This window comes from Nipponia nippon, unplaced genomic scaffold (genome assembly GCF_047370975.1).
Source record: "Nipponia nippon isolate SJK-2023a ecotype South Korea unplaced genomic scaffold, ASM4737097v1 scaffold_5, whole genome shotgun sequence".
Lineage (NCBI taxonomy): Eukaryota > Metazoa > Chordata > Aves > Pelecaniformes > Threskiornithidae > Nipponia > Nipponia nippon.
Window position 1 is genome coordinate 2,206,374 of NW_028262369.1, and position 17,057 is coordinate 2,223,430.

At 42.0% G+C, this 17,057-nt stretch overlaps 1 protein-coding gene across 1 annotated transcript in view; it reads right to left on the bottom strand.

Moving 5' to 3' along the window:
• DNAAF8 (dynein axonemal assembly factor 8) overlaps positions 1-17,057 on the bottom strand; it is a 96,991-nt gene that overhangs the window by 78,171 nt on the left and 1,763 nt on the right. Inside the window, exons 2-10 of the mRNA XM_087733981.1 lie at positions 16,876-17,035; positions 13,986-14,099; positions 12,681-13,175; positions 9,328-9,424; positions 8,773-8,914; positions 7,692-7,838; positions 6,815-6,880; positions 4,200-4,568; positions 2,940-3,099 (exon numbers count right to left, since the gene is read on the bottom strand). Coding sequence (XP_087590107.1) covers positions 2,940-3,099; positions 4,200-4,568; positions 6,815-6,880; positions 7,692-7,838; positions 8,773-8,914; positions 9,328-9,424; positions 12,681-13,175; positions 13,986-14,099; positions 16,876-17,022 — 1,737 coding nt within the window. The 5' untranslated portion in view covers positions 17,023-17,035. The remainder of the gene's footprint in view (positions 1-2,939; positions 3,100-4,199; positions 4,569-6,814; positions 6,881-7,691; positions 7,839-8,772; positions 8,915-9,327; positions 9,425-12,680; positions 13,176-13,985; positions 14,100-16,875; positions 17,036-17,057) is intronic.

Sequence of the window (17,057 nt, forward strand, 5' to 3'; positions counted from 1 at the left end):
CAGCTCCTGGCTCGTCTTCCCTTACAGAGTAACCTGCTGCTTCTGCTCCCTGACATAAAACTCAGAGACGAGCCTGGCAAAAGTAAGAACTATGACCTGGATCCCATCTAATGTAATACGGAAATCAACATTAGTACTAAGTTACTCTATCACAATACACAAGATGAATGAAATGGCACATCAAACCTGTTTCATTTTACATCCTCCACTTAACTGTTTTACGTACTGCACACCCTTCCTTCTCTGTCTCCACTGACTCTGCTCAAATACTGAAACAAACCCTATGCATGTTACTCTAAACTATTAATTCAACCTGACCTTACAGCATGGATCACATCCCCACTCTGCTAGCTTTCAGCAGGACTGTAGATGCTTGAATCAGTTCAGAATTAGATCCAAAGGTTAAAATGTGGTTAAGGGGCCCATTTTCAGAGGAAAGACTCATGCCAGTTTTAAGCTTCACTAAAAGTTTGGGTGGTAGAGGGGAGCAGGAAAAAAAATCATTAAAAACTCAGGTTCTTCTATGCATTTTTTTAAAAAACAAGAGGTGGGCCAGATTGCAAAAGTATTCAGACACTTGAAGACAGAGACTTGACAGGCAGAATTCTTAGAATAAACCCACTGATTTCCAGGGGAACTTGGTACTTGCATGTCTTGAAAAATACCACTGGATATCAGCCCCTTCTTCAGATGCTGAAGTACCTCTGGAAGTTAGTTCTCAGCCTAAGTCACCTGCACTGTTTTGGACGTGTTTTCTTCCCAAACCTGATTCTCATTTATACGATAGTGCTTCCCACAGAGTGAAGCTGAGTACAGAGTTTGACTGAACTAGGTTAAGAAAAAAGAGACAGCAGCATTAAATCTGATTTCACTGCTTTTAAATTTTAGACAAGAACTCTAACGTAACCCTAATGCAGCTTTTTAAATTTCCTTTGTGTTTCTTTCCCAGCACCTCAGTTACAGTAATTGCAGAGTTTCTAAACTTTCCCTCTGATTATTATTCAATTTAATTATTTATGTACATTATAAATGGTCAGAGGAATTCTGGAAACTATGACAAGTGTTCCAGATCTGAACATCTATCATTGCCAAAACAAAGGACTTAAAAAAATTTGAAAATGTCCTACTCTGTCAAACACTGTGGCTTGTTCTTTGAATATACATGTTTATATAGAGATATTAGATATTTTCACTGAGACACAGCTGCCAAATTGCAGCTTCGTTAGTTTTAAATGTCAAAACATTCAAGTTTTTCTGTCTTCCTATGTGCAAAGGCAAAAAGAAAGAAAAGAAAAACCTGTTCTGATTCAAAGAAAAAAATGCTGCTGTCAAGACGAAGTTCAAGTAATCTTATAAATGACTGTTGTATTTGATAGATGATGCTGATACATTTTTCATTCTTAATTTTAATAATGAATATTTCTGAAGGAGAACTAAGAGCAAAGTTGCCCGCAGAACCCAGTTATCGTACCGGTTGTGCTGATTTTGTTTCTACCAACGGTGCCTCAGGCAGGTTTCCCTCAAGCAGGCTGCCGGTTAGTTTAGGTACCAGTTAACTCTTTCTACAGGCATCAGAAGCGGAGTAAATCCTGGGCTGGTTAGCTTATGCCAACGTCCACGCTGCCATGACCAGCTGGCAGTAATATCATTAAAGCTATTATGGGCATATTTACACCGTAATTCAGTTACGGCAAGACAACAGTGTAGATACACCCTGAGCCGTACTTGAGAGACTCCACAGTACCAAGCCATTATCTTCATTTTATTGGCTTCGGCACAACAAATATGGGAAATGACCAAGATACAGAACAATTCAGGAATCACTTGATGCATTGTCAGGAATGAGGTAGCAAGGCTCAAGTATATTTCTGACGAGCAAGTCAGTGCCTCCATCTTAATAAGGGCTAACTGGAATTTGGTGACACCTCCTAGCAGACTGAGAAAGGAAGGGGTCTGAAGACTAGAATCACAACCTTTGCGACCTTCAAAACGGAGCTCTGTGCTGCACACTGTCCTTGCCAGAGCAGGCTGACAGAGGGAAATTCAGCTGTCAGTCTGTTAGTCTAATTAATTAATCAGTGATTAATCCAGTGTTAAAAAAATGAGCTTTCAATCTGCAGAAATACACTAGTCAATCGCTTACAAAGCCGAATCTGAACGGTCCATCCCCCAAATTAGTACAAAAGTTGAAAGACCTTACAGCCCTGACAGAAGAGCTTTGTTACTGCTATTAGCACAAATAAATCATGATGGTGGACCCGTGGACAAATTCTGGAGTTTCTCATCTCCTCTTACCTTCTCAGCTGGCCTTGTGTTCAGTAAAATCAGTACAAGGATGAATTAGGACTACATATACAAGTCTTCTCGGGAGGAAAAACAGCCCTGTCCTCTGAGACATATTTTAGGCTCTGGGAAAAATCAGGATAATTTCATACTCCCTTAATCAGGACATCAGCCAAAAGCAAAACCTATTACTAAAACCACAATCCTCAAAGCCTACCCCCAGAACTGAAATATAAAGCTGCTAGGGGCAGACAACCTGACAGGACTCAGCACAGGCTTTGCTTTAGAAGCACGACAGTAAAAATATTTTACTTTTTTGAAAAAGTGATGAAAAAACAATGTGTGAAAGTCTGGCTCCTGTGAAATAGATGACACTGAGCCCATGGACTTCAGCAAGCCGGGACTCCTGCCGTACCCCGACATGTCAAGCCTGGTGGGCAGCTGTAAGAGGAGTGCTCCCCATACAGGAAAGGTGAGAAAAATATTATTAGCGTGAGACAAGAGCTGTAGGACTGCTCATCTCATCAGGTAATAGTGCTCCATAACAAACAGATTTTAAATAACTGCAAGGAAAATTACTTTTTGCTTCTAGGATCACACATGCATTTGGCCAGGAAGCCATTCTGAAAGGGACGGTCCTAGACTGAACTACTAACCATGTGGAACAAAACGGGGGTTTGCTCTGCCATGGGCTGCTTTCCAGTAACTGACTGCTGAGGCTGCAATCGCTCCAGCTGCTCCTGGAATCTGTGTCTCCTGTGTCTCTCTTTCATCTGTTCTTCCTTTTGGGATAGCTCTCTTTTACTTTCTTCCATCCTGAAAAATACACAGATTCTGCTTTGCTTAAGCTTTTCACTTGGGAGAAAAAGCACCCTTGTTCATCTGTTTGCATTTCTTTTTTCTTATATTTATACCACACACTTGAGGGTGAATCATGACATGAACAGCTAAAATAGATTTAGAAGGCACTTATGGTGTTTGTGGGGAGACGCAAGAAGTTGTCACTGGATGACATCATCTCTCTAAAAAAAAAAAAAACAAACAATGAAGAAAAGAAGCAGACCTCAAACCTCTGGTAACTGGGGACAATCCATTTGGAGACCAGAACTCCATTCAGCAGAGGTGTGTTTGTGATGTTTCACTCCCCATCCCCACACCCAAATTCTCCATCTAACTCCGTTTCCTATCTGCTATAATACGGTGACAAGTTTCCCCCTGAACCACGGCCTTCCATCTTTCTATATTTTGACGTCTGCAGAAAGACTTCATCTGCCATTCCCACACCAAATATTAAGTTCAATTTCTTCTGAATTCTTCAAGCCCCAGGTGCCCCAACAATAAATAGAACAGCAAGAAAGAAAACTGAAATCCTTTAAAATCATTGTGAGCTCTTACTCAGCAACAATAAATAACCCAGATTCTTGCCAAGCCATGGTCTGCCATCTACGTTGCAGGCTAATAGGTAGACAAAATGCAGTTTTATAGAACTGATGGAAGCAATGAGCTTTAATGTCAGGAATCCCATAGAGAAAAAAAACCTGCAACCAGCCATCTGCCATTTAAACCAAGCACACAGTAGCTGAAGCGTCTAAGTGGCAGGGTAGGCGACTGTTTAACACTGAAAAAGTAATAGTCTCCAGAGCAAGCAGATTCTAATTCTTTCAAGGGCTCATATGTCAAAGTCAAAATGTTAAATTTCACTCCAAAAATAGCAGGCAGAATATAACCTTTGAAAAGTCAGTATAATGGAGCTCTCCCAAATAGCTGGGCAGGTGCATAAGGCAACCACCTGATTTCACTTTAAAATTAGACCTTATGCAGAATACACTACATTAAACTAAGCCCAAGGAGGTGGAGGCCCAAATAACTCTGCGATTTCCTCAGTTGATACTATTTTTATTTTTTTTGTGTGATACCTTGGCAATTCAGTGGTAGTTAGAGAAGACTCTGGAGCATTTCTTGAATGTTTAGCCTCCTCGATTTCCATTCTGTTTTCTTTTTCTATGTCAGCTCCATTGCCCCCGCAGCTTGACAAGGGGGTATTTCTTTTCTCTGGTTTCAATCTCATCAGTTTCCTGGGAATCACCTTATTTGCCTCTTGCCTCACTTTACAATATTGGTTTTGACTCATTTTAGAGGAACCTTTCTCTTCCAGACTTTCTGGATCCTGTTTTATGCCTTCAAGTTTTTCAGCCGGGGTAGACGTTTTATGAAGAAGCTCTGAGGCTTCTTTTCGGGCTGTACGGAGTTGTCGCAGTAGCAGGCTTTTCCCTGAGCAATTCCTCCTGCAAAGAAAATAAAAACCCGATTTAATCAAGATAGAGCATTATATGGATAAATTCAAACTCTGAGGAACTTCTCATATGAGTGACAGCTCAAAACAAGGACTGGGCATCTACACAAATAATAGCTATTGGTAATAACAGCACCAGTACACGGGCAACACATCGAACACTACCGTGACAGAACATGAAATTCATCTTACTGGCAATTTACCTACCCCTTCTGCATTTCAGGCACAACACACAACTAGTAGAAGAGCCCTGAACAAATGTAATGTTGGCATGGAAATTAGAGTCTACAGATTTTTGTCCCCTTTGGATACAGGGGTTGGGATTCAAATACATACAGAAAAAAAATGTCTTCTGATAGTTTTTAGGATTTTTGAGTCTTTGGCTTAATTTCACCCATGTCTCCTCCAGGTTAATGAGACTGCTAAACTGTCAGCAACCGCAATTTTGTGATAGCAGTCTGTTGTGAAATGTCCTATCGTGACTTAATGGGCAGATATGGTTGTTTTGTCTTGCGGTTCTCTTCAGTGAGTCATCTTCCAAGTCACCTGCTACAGGAAGGCTACTATCAATTCGTAGCTCATCTGGTGATTATGAGCAAATAATACACCTTATTTTAGTGGTAGCTGAGAAGTACACAGACTGAGTAACATGGTTTGAGTTGGATATTAATGATGCGGTTAGGTGGTGTGTATGAGCACGCAGCATCGTACTGCTGTACTTATCTAAACTAAACCTATGCTCTAGGATTATTTCTCTTTAAGGATCTCACATCTCCTGCCATCATATCCAGAACCAGCAAATCAACATCTAAACTGATGGCTGGACTACTAAGGACTATGCCCAAGTAGCGGTAATTTTAGGAGAGCAGCCTTATGATACAGCACCAGAGATGGCACTGACTACCTGAGCACTCCAGGGATAAACCAACAGCGTATTTTCTAGGCTAAGTGCCTGCAGATCAAGACAAGTAACCCTCCAAGGCCCTAATATGCAGGTATATTATATGTACATACATATGAATATGTAGCCCTGTTTAATAATTCCATCCAGATAAGAGCAAACCTCGCATTGACTCCTCGTGAATGAGATCAGAATCTTGCCCTGCTGAAACCAAGAGACTTTTTTATTTAGAAAGAGAACTGAATAACATTTGCCAGGCATTTCATTTGTGTATGTTCTTTAGCAACATTAAAACAAATCAAAATCCAATCAGCTAAGCCCTGCTCTCCATCACTCTAGATTTACACTGATGCAACTTCTGCATCTGCATCAGTGCCAGTGAGAGTTCCCCAAGCATCGTCTTGCCCCTGCTTTATGCTGGCTTTGGATTAGATGTCCTAAATTATATTGAGTGTTGAGGCTCTGTTCCTTGTCAAATCATTTATTCTTTCATGCCATTAAAAAAAAAAAAAAAAAAGAGTAACTGGCTGGCACAACAATACAAATGTTCTGCTTGTCCTCTCCACTGCTGTAATGTGAACTTACATGCATCAGACTTCCAAATGTAATCCAGAGCATAAATGCAGTTACATGTTTAAAGCTTGACATATCTGCTTCACATTAAACAAAGGTCTAACAACCTATGGGTATGAATCAAGCCCCGAGTTTAGCAACAGGAAAAAGACGGCATCTGTGCATATTAAAGAATTTACAGTTCAGGATTCCATCCATCACACTCTCTCCTCTTTCCCCTCTTCCTCTCCCTGCTCCCCCCGCCCCAGTTAAGGAGAACTGAGAGCATCCCTGCCCACACAATATATTCAATATTCTCTTTAAATCAACATCCATTCTAGCCTATTTTATTATTTCTAAAAATAAAGGTTTGTCTGAGTCAACTCCCTACAAGATTTCCAAAGTTTGTTTCTGAGTCATCTAAAAAACAGCTCTCATGTCACTCAAACCCGTCTGGAGAAGAGTCAGGTTTCCCCACCACCCAGGTCTATTCTGTTGGTCTTTTGAGCTGTTTCCATGCAGCTGTACAGGAGCAAGGTACGATACTGCCTCAAGGATCAACAATATTTTCTAGCTTTGGTATCTTCACCATGCAACAGAACATCATCATCTCCTGGGGCCAGATTGAAGCACTTTCATTATTGGGCTTTTTTGCTGTGAAGACCAGGAATGGAGATATTTCAGTACACATGCTCTCACTCTAATCACTGCCAGGGCAATTATTTTAGTTACAGAAAAAACAAACATCGTATCATTTGAACTAGGGTCCCGGTAAAGAGCCTTACATTCTGCTTTCTGCTTGGTCCTTAATTGTCATTGTCTCTTCTTCTTCAGTGGAGCTGTCGCTTGCACTATGAAACAAATTAGAGCATATTAGTTCACTCTGTTCCAACTGGGTGTTGGCTTTGCGTCATTTCTAGGATGCAAATATAGAACCACTATGAAAAAGGGAGAGATACTTCCAGGTGTTATGGATAGTTCTTCACACTATTACTCTAGAAAAAGAAAAATCAAGCAACTACATCAAGATGTGTTAGCTGTCTATTAACTACTCGCTGTTTATTAACTACAGGGTTTTTTCTGGTGGCTGTTTTCAACCCCTTGCTGCAGCAAATATACATCCTGAGAAGGGAGCAAACAGCTACCTCAGATACCATTAGCCCTCGGGGAAAGCACACGTTTGCCAGAATTTGTTGCAGATTGGGAGGAATTAGGCCTCCCATAACTGACAACATAAGGCCCTCTTATCACACAGGAGACAGAAATCAGCACCTACAGTTTCTTACCAGGAACGTAGGCAAGGATGTCCATTCGGTACCCAGTGCTGTCAGGATGCTAGCCCAACTCAGACAGCTGGAAGCACTGCTTTGCAGTCACTGCTCACTCCTTTACAGATGGAAACTCTCTAAATGTTATTTCCCAGATGATTCGCATGTCCTTTCTGTGCTGCCTGCATCCCCACACATTTACTTGTTCCGAGACAAGTTACTCTCTGAGAATATGTCTGTGCTCAGATAGGGGCTATGCCTTCCTACTAAGGTCACAGAGGTGTGGAAGAAGAGAATACTTTTAAAGTTATATTTCTCAAGTATGAGATGTAGAGAGAAGGTTTTCGTTTCCTACTTTTTGTTACTTCTCACTAACAATAAAGCCAGAATTTACCTTTGTTTCTCATCAGGGGATGTTACGGACTTCTGTGGTTTAGCATATCTTAAATCCATGTACACGGTTACAGGCTCTGGCAGGCACTGTAATCTCATCACGTCCATCCTTAGAGAACTTTGTGAAGATGATAGGAAGGCAACACCCCTAAGTACAGAAAACACTGTTTCAGCATGTCCTCTGCCTTACCCAGACAAGAAGTCCTGCAGGTGCGGATTATGATCAAAATTGGATTGTTAAAGGAGCTTTGTGCTTGGCTGTTGTACAGATGCAAACTCTGCTTCTGCCTACTCTCCACCACCTTACAAAGCTGAACTCAAAGATTCAGCTTCCCCTGAGGAACACAGATCACAGGCAGCATGATGAGGGATATTTAATTCTTAAAAACCGACAATGTCCAAGCGTTCTGTAGAACAAAGGTAGGCAGTTACGGTACCAAAGAGGTTACAAGTTTTAAGAGCCCAGTGTCAATCAATAAAAACAGGTCCCTTTCCCCCCCTCTGTCTCCCGTGGCAATTTATTTTATCCTTCAGAGCATACAAAGTGCAAATCATCTTCATGGCTCTCCCTGCTCTGGAAAAGTATCCTCATTGCACCTTCCCCTTTAGAGGCTTGTTTCACTATTGTTTCCTCTGTGCTGCCACCGTTGATGTTGTTCCCTCTGAACAGTCTGGAAATCCACTTCCTTCACACAGAACCCTCCAAGGTGCCTACCTACCTGTACACTTCAGCTAAATTGAGGTACCAGAAGAGAAATTGGTACTGTAGATGACAAAAAATGTGGCCATGATAATTTGCTTAGCCTTGTTTTCCTGCCTTTCCCATGTGTCTGGGAAGGTCTAGACAAAGGTGGTGGTTGATGGAGAATGTGAAGGTGGCAGGATACTGACCTTTTATCATCAAATGTACATGAATGACTGAGTCTTAGCTTCTCCCTTTAACATCCCTGTAGCATATTCCAGCTGCACTATCAGCTTTCCGCAGAAGCTACAGAGAAAAGCACCTAGAGAACACAACGAGTTTCCAGGTATCCCTACTGGCAGTCATGATTCCCTAGTGTATATGACAGAAAAGGACCTACTCCTTATTGTCTTGCTGTTCTTGAAAGGAGAAGAGCTTGGCTGATGGGCACCTGCAGCGTGGAGACACTGTCCTGGACTGCCTGGCACACAGCTCTTCTAGCTTTTCCATGAGCTGATTTTCAGACCTACCCCTGAAGGTCTCTATGGAAGAGCAACAAAAAGAATCACCAGTTGTGGTCGTCGGCCATGGGATCACCCAATATACCCTGTCCCCATTTTCACATTGTCCCTTTCTCTCCAAGTCTGTCAGAAGGGGAAAGATAAAGATATTCTGTCATCCGGCTCTGACAAACTGACTTCAAACCTTCATCCATCTTGTCTGATTCACTCTTAGGCCAGACAGGCCTGAAAGCATTGGTTTCAAGCTACAAAAGCAAGATGAAATCTTGAGGGAAGTTAATTAATTAAAAATAGGTTTTACAGAGGCATTAAAAAAACCACTATGATTTCAACATTCAAGATGATGCTGCAGGGAATGACTTAAAACTCACGTTCCTGCGTTTGTTTATTTTTATACACTTTCAGCAAAGTTGGTATTAATTTAACAGTGTTACCATGATCTGCTGAGGAGAAAGCAACTTCTGCATGAGTATTCTCTTTCTGCTGCTCCAGTTCCTCAAGAATCTTGTCGAGATCCCATTTCTCAATATTCTGAAAGAAGACAGTTGAACTGTGATGGAAAATTCACTCCCAAGAGACTGCTACAAAATAAAAAAGTCCCTTTGACTCACACTCTTTGTAGTAACTCCATCAGATTCTTCTGGCACACAGAAATACACAAATGGCATGGAAGTTCGCCGTGCTTATCTCCAGTACTGTGCCACTGTCACTTGCCAGCGGATAAACCCGTGTGCCTCTCCGGATACAGTTGCCTCAGCGTGAGCCTCAACAATTGGCATGACGAACAAAAAGGATATTTACTGTTTGAACACTGTTTGCCTCACGTCATTGCCAAGGCTCTGCACATCTAGCATAGGCAGTGCAGTGTAATTACTAAGAGAAACCAGTGAAGGATTAACTGATGTTCATTCAAATATAACGGAGGTAGAGTACCTTTTCCTTCCCCACTTAAAAAAAACCTGTGAAGTCTAGAAGATGTTTCTAGAAGGGACTGAACTGACAGCTCCTTAAAGCAGAAACATAAGCCCATCCTAAATATCCACCTGACCCTTCCCTCCATAAGCTGGGACCTAACTCATGTTATGTCCTCCACATGGCTCAGCCTTCCACATGCATTCACGTGGCGGAGTCTTTCCAACAGCCAGTACTCCCCTTCATCCCTCAGGCCCACTAACACTACGAGATCCCCACATATTTTATTTCCCTCTGTCCATCCCTCCAAGTAGCTTTCCTCACCCTTTCACTGTCTCCAAAAGGTGATGCCCCTAACTACACTGCCAGCTTACTTTAAGCAGTTCCACAAGGAAGGGCTGTAACGAAAGGAAGGCATTTATTATGTCTCTTTGGACAGTGCATCTGTCCAGCTGCTTCGTCCACTTCTGCTGAGGCTTTTTCTCTGAGAATCATGAACCCTTTTGATATAGGCTACAGAAAACCACTAGAGATCGTAAAACGGATTAAAAGATGGCCTGATACGGAACCAAGCATACATATTCTCATCCTGAATAATGCCGAGAACTTCTTACTGCCACTAAAATGAGGACTTTTGGCTTTTCAGTTCTTTGAGATGAGGCCCGCAGCTTTTTCCTCCCCCTCCAACTTCTGACCATGGCACATTCCCATTCCGCTCGGTACAGTCAGCCTCAGCCGCGATCTCACAGCCTCTTATCCCACACTGAAGATAGGATCACCAATTTCATTGCTACGAATCACACATACACTGGCTGAGGGTATGCTCACACCACTAACTCAGGTATGAGAACCAGTCTCCAACAACAGAAGTTCACATGCATTTAAAACACTTATTGCTTTCCCCTCTGAAAGTTATTTGAAATGAAAGTTTTAATTAAAAATATCTCCATCCTCCTGAAATATCATCACCAGAACTTAGAAGTGCTCATGATTTCTTTTAAAAGGAAGGTGACTGTCAATTATGACAATTATGTCACAGCTACAACTAACGTGCATTTCATATGACCGCTCAAGAGCTTTAGAAATACAGAAGCAGCTTCCAAAACGCGCAGTTTCACCTTGTAAAAGCCTCTGTCATCTGGCCCTCCCATTTAAGAGAAGATTCTCTCTCTTTCCAGAGCAATAAATCATATGTACCTCTACCATGACTAGATCTATTCTAATATTACAAGCTGCAGCTGATGAAAGGTAAAAGCCTGATGAGAGTCACAAGCTGAAGTCTCTCACACCAACACAAAGCTAATACTGGTTCAACAATGTCGTTGAGGTGCATTGGGCTGGAAGAGTGAAGAATGACTGACAACGGAGCTTACTACAATGACAACCATGTCACAGGTCAGTACAGGTGCTGTTTTCTCAAACAGCCTGAAGGGAAAGACAACATAGGCATTTGCTTTAATTATGATGCAGTTGGTACTAAGCTTCTTTTTCAGTAATAGTGCTTAAATACAAACCATGGTAATAAAAAGGTCAAACTACCATCTAACCTGCTGTATTAAGGCTTTATCCTCCTAACCCTTAACAGGAACAGCACTATTGTAAGGTACTACACAGGGTCCAGAAGAAAAAGAAATGAAGATTTGCATAATTCCATTTCTAACACAGAAAGAGACTTAAATACACTTTAAGAAAAAAAATTCATTTTCAAATGAACTGATATGATTAGAATGAAGAAGAAACTGTATATTAGTTTTAACAACTTTACTTGGCATAAACCGGGGTACCTTGCCGAGCTGGGAAGTAACAACCAGCTCTCAAATCTAAACACAGACACCGTGCACACAAAGGCTACAGCTTTGCCCTCACTTTATGGAAGTGAGAATACACCGAGCCTGGTCTCAGTACTCACCCAAAGGCAGCGGACTTCAGTTCATTGAAGTCAGTGATATCAAACATGTTCAGAAAGGAAAAATCACCCCTCCTGAATTAATAGAGCTACTGGCTTATACGAGGTGAGACGGGAATTAAACCTAGAACCACTTCAAAAAGATCCCCTCCAATAATGGCATGATTAAATGATGCAGCACAACTTAAAAAAAACAAACAAAAAACCCAACAGGCAAGCACCTGCATTCTTTGCCTACACTAGAACCACGCCAACACCAAAAAGTTTATTTTTGTGAGTGTAGATGAAAGGGGAAAGGAAACTACAGAAGGCTTTGAACAGAGATATCAGGCTCGTGTTCTGGGCTGATTAAGTCCTAATGACCTTAAAAAAAAAAAAATCAATACAGGAAGTAGAGCTCTAACTGTGGTACTGAAGAGCACAACCTCTCCATGCTGGGGCCACAAACCAGCTCAGCACCCCCGAGCTGGTCATCCCACAGACCTCAGCACCTGCCCTAGGTGGAAGAGATTCAAGATTTCAGGAACAACCCTAACCACCTTCTCTTCTCACCTCCAGCATTCCCACAGCGCTGCAGAAAAGACAAGATGCTGGATGGCCGGAAAAGTCACTGTTTTAATGCAAAGGCTGCCTGGGACCAGAAGAGTTCCCTGCCTTCCCAGGGACAGATGTTGTGGTTGGCTTTCCTGAATGAGACCATAAACCATGCTGCTGACCCATGGCTTTTGCTACCATCGTGGGTGTTAAACAACAGCTCTACGAGACAAAGATAGTTTTTTTGGTAGCTCGTATAGCACACGACCCAACAAAACCCAAATTCAGGACAACAATGAAAGCAACAAAGGTGGCTGTGGTGTGTGCAGAATTTGGCATTTCAGTTCTTTATTTTGGCAGAATTCTGCGAGCAATGCACCATGCCCTCTAGCCCCCACGCAGCGCTCCCCAAAACCATTTACTTGGGCCACTTACCTGCAATGACAAATGGGTTAGTTCTTGAAGATGATCATCTGAGAAGGTTTCTTCCTTAGCAATTCTGTCTAGGCTGTTGCTAATGCCACGTGAGGGAGGCTCGACATCCAGCTCTGGGTGGCCTGGTGGCGGCTCCAGAATTCTTTTGGAGAGTATCTCTGTCTCTATCAGCTCTCTTCTCTCTTTTTGACTGCCCAGCTCTTCCGCAGACAATGCTGTACTAAGCCAAGAGTTCCCTCTTTCCCTGGCCTGCTTCCTGCCAAGTTCTTTCTCTTCAAGCTGATCTGTGGAATCTGCAAGAGACTTTTCAAGAACAGCTCCCTTTTGGCTTGGAATGTCTTCAGTATGGCTGGCAAGATTGGAAGTCTCATCTTTAATCAGTTGTACATCTTCTTTTGCAACGACTTGGGCGCCATCTGTGTTTTTCTGAACGCCAAAACTTTCCAGGTCTTCATTCCAGATCTCCCATGGGTGTCTTTCTGTTTCCTGGGTTTGCTACAGGTAGAGAAAATACACGCATGCAGAAAGTCACATCTCCCTAAGCTTTAGAAGCTGACAGTAAAGCAAATCGAAGTGATTGGCAGATAGCAGCTCCAACTCAGACACCATCTGGTAACAGCACACGCCATATCCATCATGGAAAACAGCAAGACTGTTTACTTTTCAAAGTCTAACTTCAGGAAGTATTAAACATCCTTGAAATTAATTTCCCTTACATCTGTTCATCATATGACATTTCTTACACCAAGATAAACAAATGGAAAAGCAGTACAGTAAGTTAGTCTTCCTGTGATGAAACAAAAGGGTCAGCTGGCTTCTCTGCCAGCTTCCTACGACGGCTAGTGTTCATCACTGCAGACACAGTGTAATCGTTTTATCTCAGAAAAGCTGTTCAAGGGATAAAGTTCATACTCGTCCTCCTTACTTAGGACCCACTGTCCTAATTCTGCATTTTCTAGATATATAAAATGGTGGCTGACACTATTTCAAACCTGAAAAATTTAGGAGCCGTTGCACTGTGTTACTGTTAGTGCACAGGAAAAAAAAAACAAAAAAAAAAGTTAAAGGATAATAATAAAAACTGCAAGGAGATGGGACAAAAAAGGTCTAAAATCTCAAGAACAGAGAAAACTTTAAGGGGTCACTATATAAAGAGAAAGAAAGACCTAATTTCTAATGGGAGAAAGTACTGGGGACTATGCTCTCCTATCACATAATTCAGTCAAATAACAGCAGCTACCCACACTGGAGACAACCAGAAGAGTGGGGTTACAGTAGTACAGCCTGCACACAACAGTCAACAACCTGCATGGTTGAGTCTTCCAGGGAAAACTCCATCAGCTCTTCTGACAGGTCAGGAATTAAGTTGGGCTGCTCCCGCTGGAAGATGAAAAGCTCCCCATCGCTCTCACAATCAGACTGTGGAGAAAAAAAAAAAAGAGAAATTAAATGAGAGACTATAATACTCACCTAAATATCTGTTTTGCAGTGACAAATCCTATGTTGTTACCACTTGACTTAAGTTCAGAGACAAGAATTTTCTCTGCAGTCACATCTTCACTAGACAGACTGACAGCACAACACTGAGCAACCTAGGCTGTTTTACAGTGGCCTAAAACTTGAGCAAGCTACAATTGTAAAAACCATGTAAAACACTGAATTACCACAGAGGTTGATGACTGACATCCCTCTGAGCAAAGTGATGACAAGAGTGGGTAAATTCTCTAACTCCCAAGTGATTCTTTGTCCTACCTCATTCACCAGCACGGAATAGCAAGAGCAGGGCTGCTCCCTAAGGGAAGGAGAGCTGGGAGGGGAAGCAGGTAACTGGAAAGGCCAGGGCCTCACCAGCCAAAGCCCAGTCCCACAGTACCTAAGAAGAATAAGCAGGACAGACCAGAGGCAGCAACCAGGTTGAGCCAAGGATCCAGATCATAAGGCAATATTGTGGTGATAAGGCAGGTCAGGGATCAAGCGGGAAAGTCAATGCACAGGTGAAAATCTGGATCAAGCAAGACTGTAGCTAGAAACCAGGCCACCTCCAATATAGCTCAGGCAAAGAGTGAAGGCCCAGAGCTGGGCTTAAATAGAGCTGCTGGGCATGTGGGTGGGAGCCCCAGCTGGGGCTGGGCAGGGCCATGAAGGCTTATTATCGCAATCAGGACCCTGACATTCACTATTCAGAATGCAAAGCAGTATCTATATTTGGCTGGACAGAGTTTAAATAGCGCTGAAAACCTCTTTTCTGAACATAACATTTCCATAAGAGACGAATCCTTACGCGTAGACCCCAAAGTGAGATTAAGCACCTCCTCAGCAGTCAGGACACAGATTTCCTGCTTGCCCCTTTGTTTTGCCAGTGTACATTTTCAGTAACTCCCACTTTGGAGAATTCTCTCTGTCTGGTGTAATTAATGTTTCTTAACATGAAGGAAACTGCAACAGAACTTCTTTCCTCTTAATAAATTGCACGTCAGGGTAATGAAAGTCCTTCAGGGCATAAACCACATTTGTCAGTGCCCTTTTTGAATGCAGGAGCACAGCCCGCTGAGGTTACAGATCTCAAATGCATAAATGTATCTTCACACAAGTGGAAACCGCTCGGACAAAGGTGCAGCACTGAAACTGCAGGCTTAGCAGGCTACTGTTTCACATGAAGCAGGAGAGGGATTATACAACCAGATCTTTTGAATGCAAACTAAGGGTAGCATGTAAGTGCCAAACAGATTGCCTCAGTTCCTTCAGCAGGAAATTTTTTCCACATGTAACAGACACAGAGAATTTGGAGATTGTTTATAAGTAAAAAAATGTTCAACGTGATTTAGAGTTATAGAACGGTATTTGGCACCAAAGTACAATGCTATCTCTCTGTCTTAACCTTATTGTACACTTATACGACAAGAATCCCTAAAAATGACTTCTGAGTGTTGGGCCTTAATCTGTACTATACAGACACATATTAAAATGCAATGGTTGTTTTAAGTAACTGAAACAGAGTGTAGATAGAGGGGAACTGAGAAACAGTGAGGCAATATAACTTGTCCAAAATGTCAGGGATAGAACCAGGCACAGAAAACAAGTCATGGAATCTGTACCAACACTTTATCCACTAGACCACACTGCTTCTGATGATTGATTAATAATAAGTACTAAATACCCCACGGAGGCATCTGTGGCTCCTTCACTACTCACAAGACTCCCTTTGTATCATTAAGGGCCACACTAAGTTAGAATAAAATACATCCTTTAAGTGTTCAAAAATATTTTTTCAAGTTTATACATGTTTGAAAATTAACAAAATATTCTGATTTGGGCAAAAGGCCACTAATAATTGAGTCTTGAGACACATTATCACCTTGGAAAAGTCAATGCCAGAGCTAGCATCTTGCACTAGAGAGGCAGGCACATTTTTTATTTCCACCAGATTGTTGCTGTCCTGTGAACAGAGATTCAGCAGCCAAGAGGCAGCCTCTGCCAGACACTAACATGTAAAAAACCTGTAATGGTGAAGAATACTGCACAATATCTATCAATCTTATGCTTTATATTAAAAGGTTAGTGGCATTATGTTGCTTTGCAGGTAGAATTGAAGCACAAAAAGGCAACATGGCTTGTGGAGAATTACAGGCAGGGAAAAAAGCGGAATCCAGGATTGAAATATATGCCAAATGTTCTTTCCAGTGGACCACAAAGTCTTCTGGAATATCACTTTCCTCTGATCCTCATACATAGAAAAACATACTAACAGGCCTACTGTCTGGCAAGCACATTATTGGAATGAATAGCATAATACTCTCAAGCATAAAACCTTCTAATTTCATTTTAAACCACCAGTATGCTTCTTTCATACTGTATTTTTAACCGAACAAATTAAGAAGAAATGTGGGCTCATTCTGAAAGATGCCCACTACCCTCCCCTTCCCAACCTAGGAATATTTATCATCTGGAAAAATCAGTCCCATTTTCAGGTTCCAAAGAATACAGCGAGAGGAGAGGGCCATTACACTCTGACAAGTAGAGATAATCCAGAAAGCTGTGGATTAATGCACAGCGTTACAATAGTCAGAACAAGTAGCCCATCAAGGATACCATACTCGCTACTCAGAAATGCCTGGCTAAGGCGACCTTCTCTTACTTTTGAGAGATTTTTCTAAAACACAGTAAGAAAGAAAGAAAGGCAGGTTGCAGTGCTTACTGTGGAGGTGTCAGAGTCCAGAGACGGGAGCTGATCTTTCACTGCAGCGAGTATGGCTCCCCACTGAAATGTTCTGTTACTCTGACCAGGAGCTGCAGGAGGCTCAGCTGGATGCTCTGTATCCTCGCTTTGCCCTTCTGAGGCCATTGGAACAGCTTCCCTTCAATCAAATGAAAGATCAG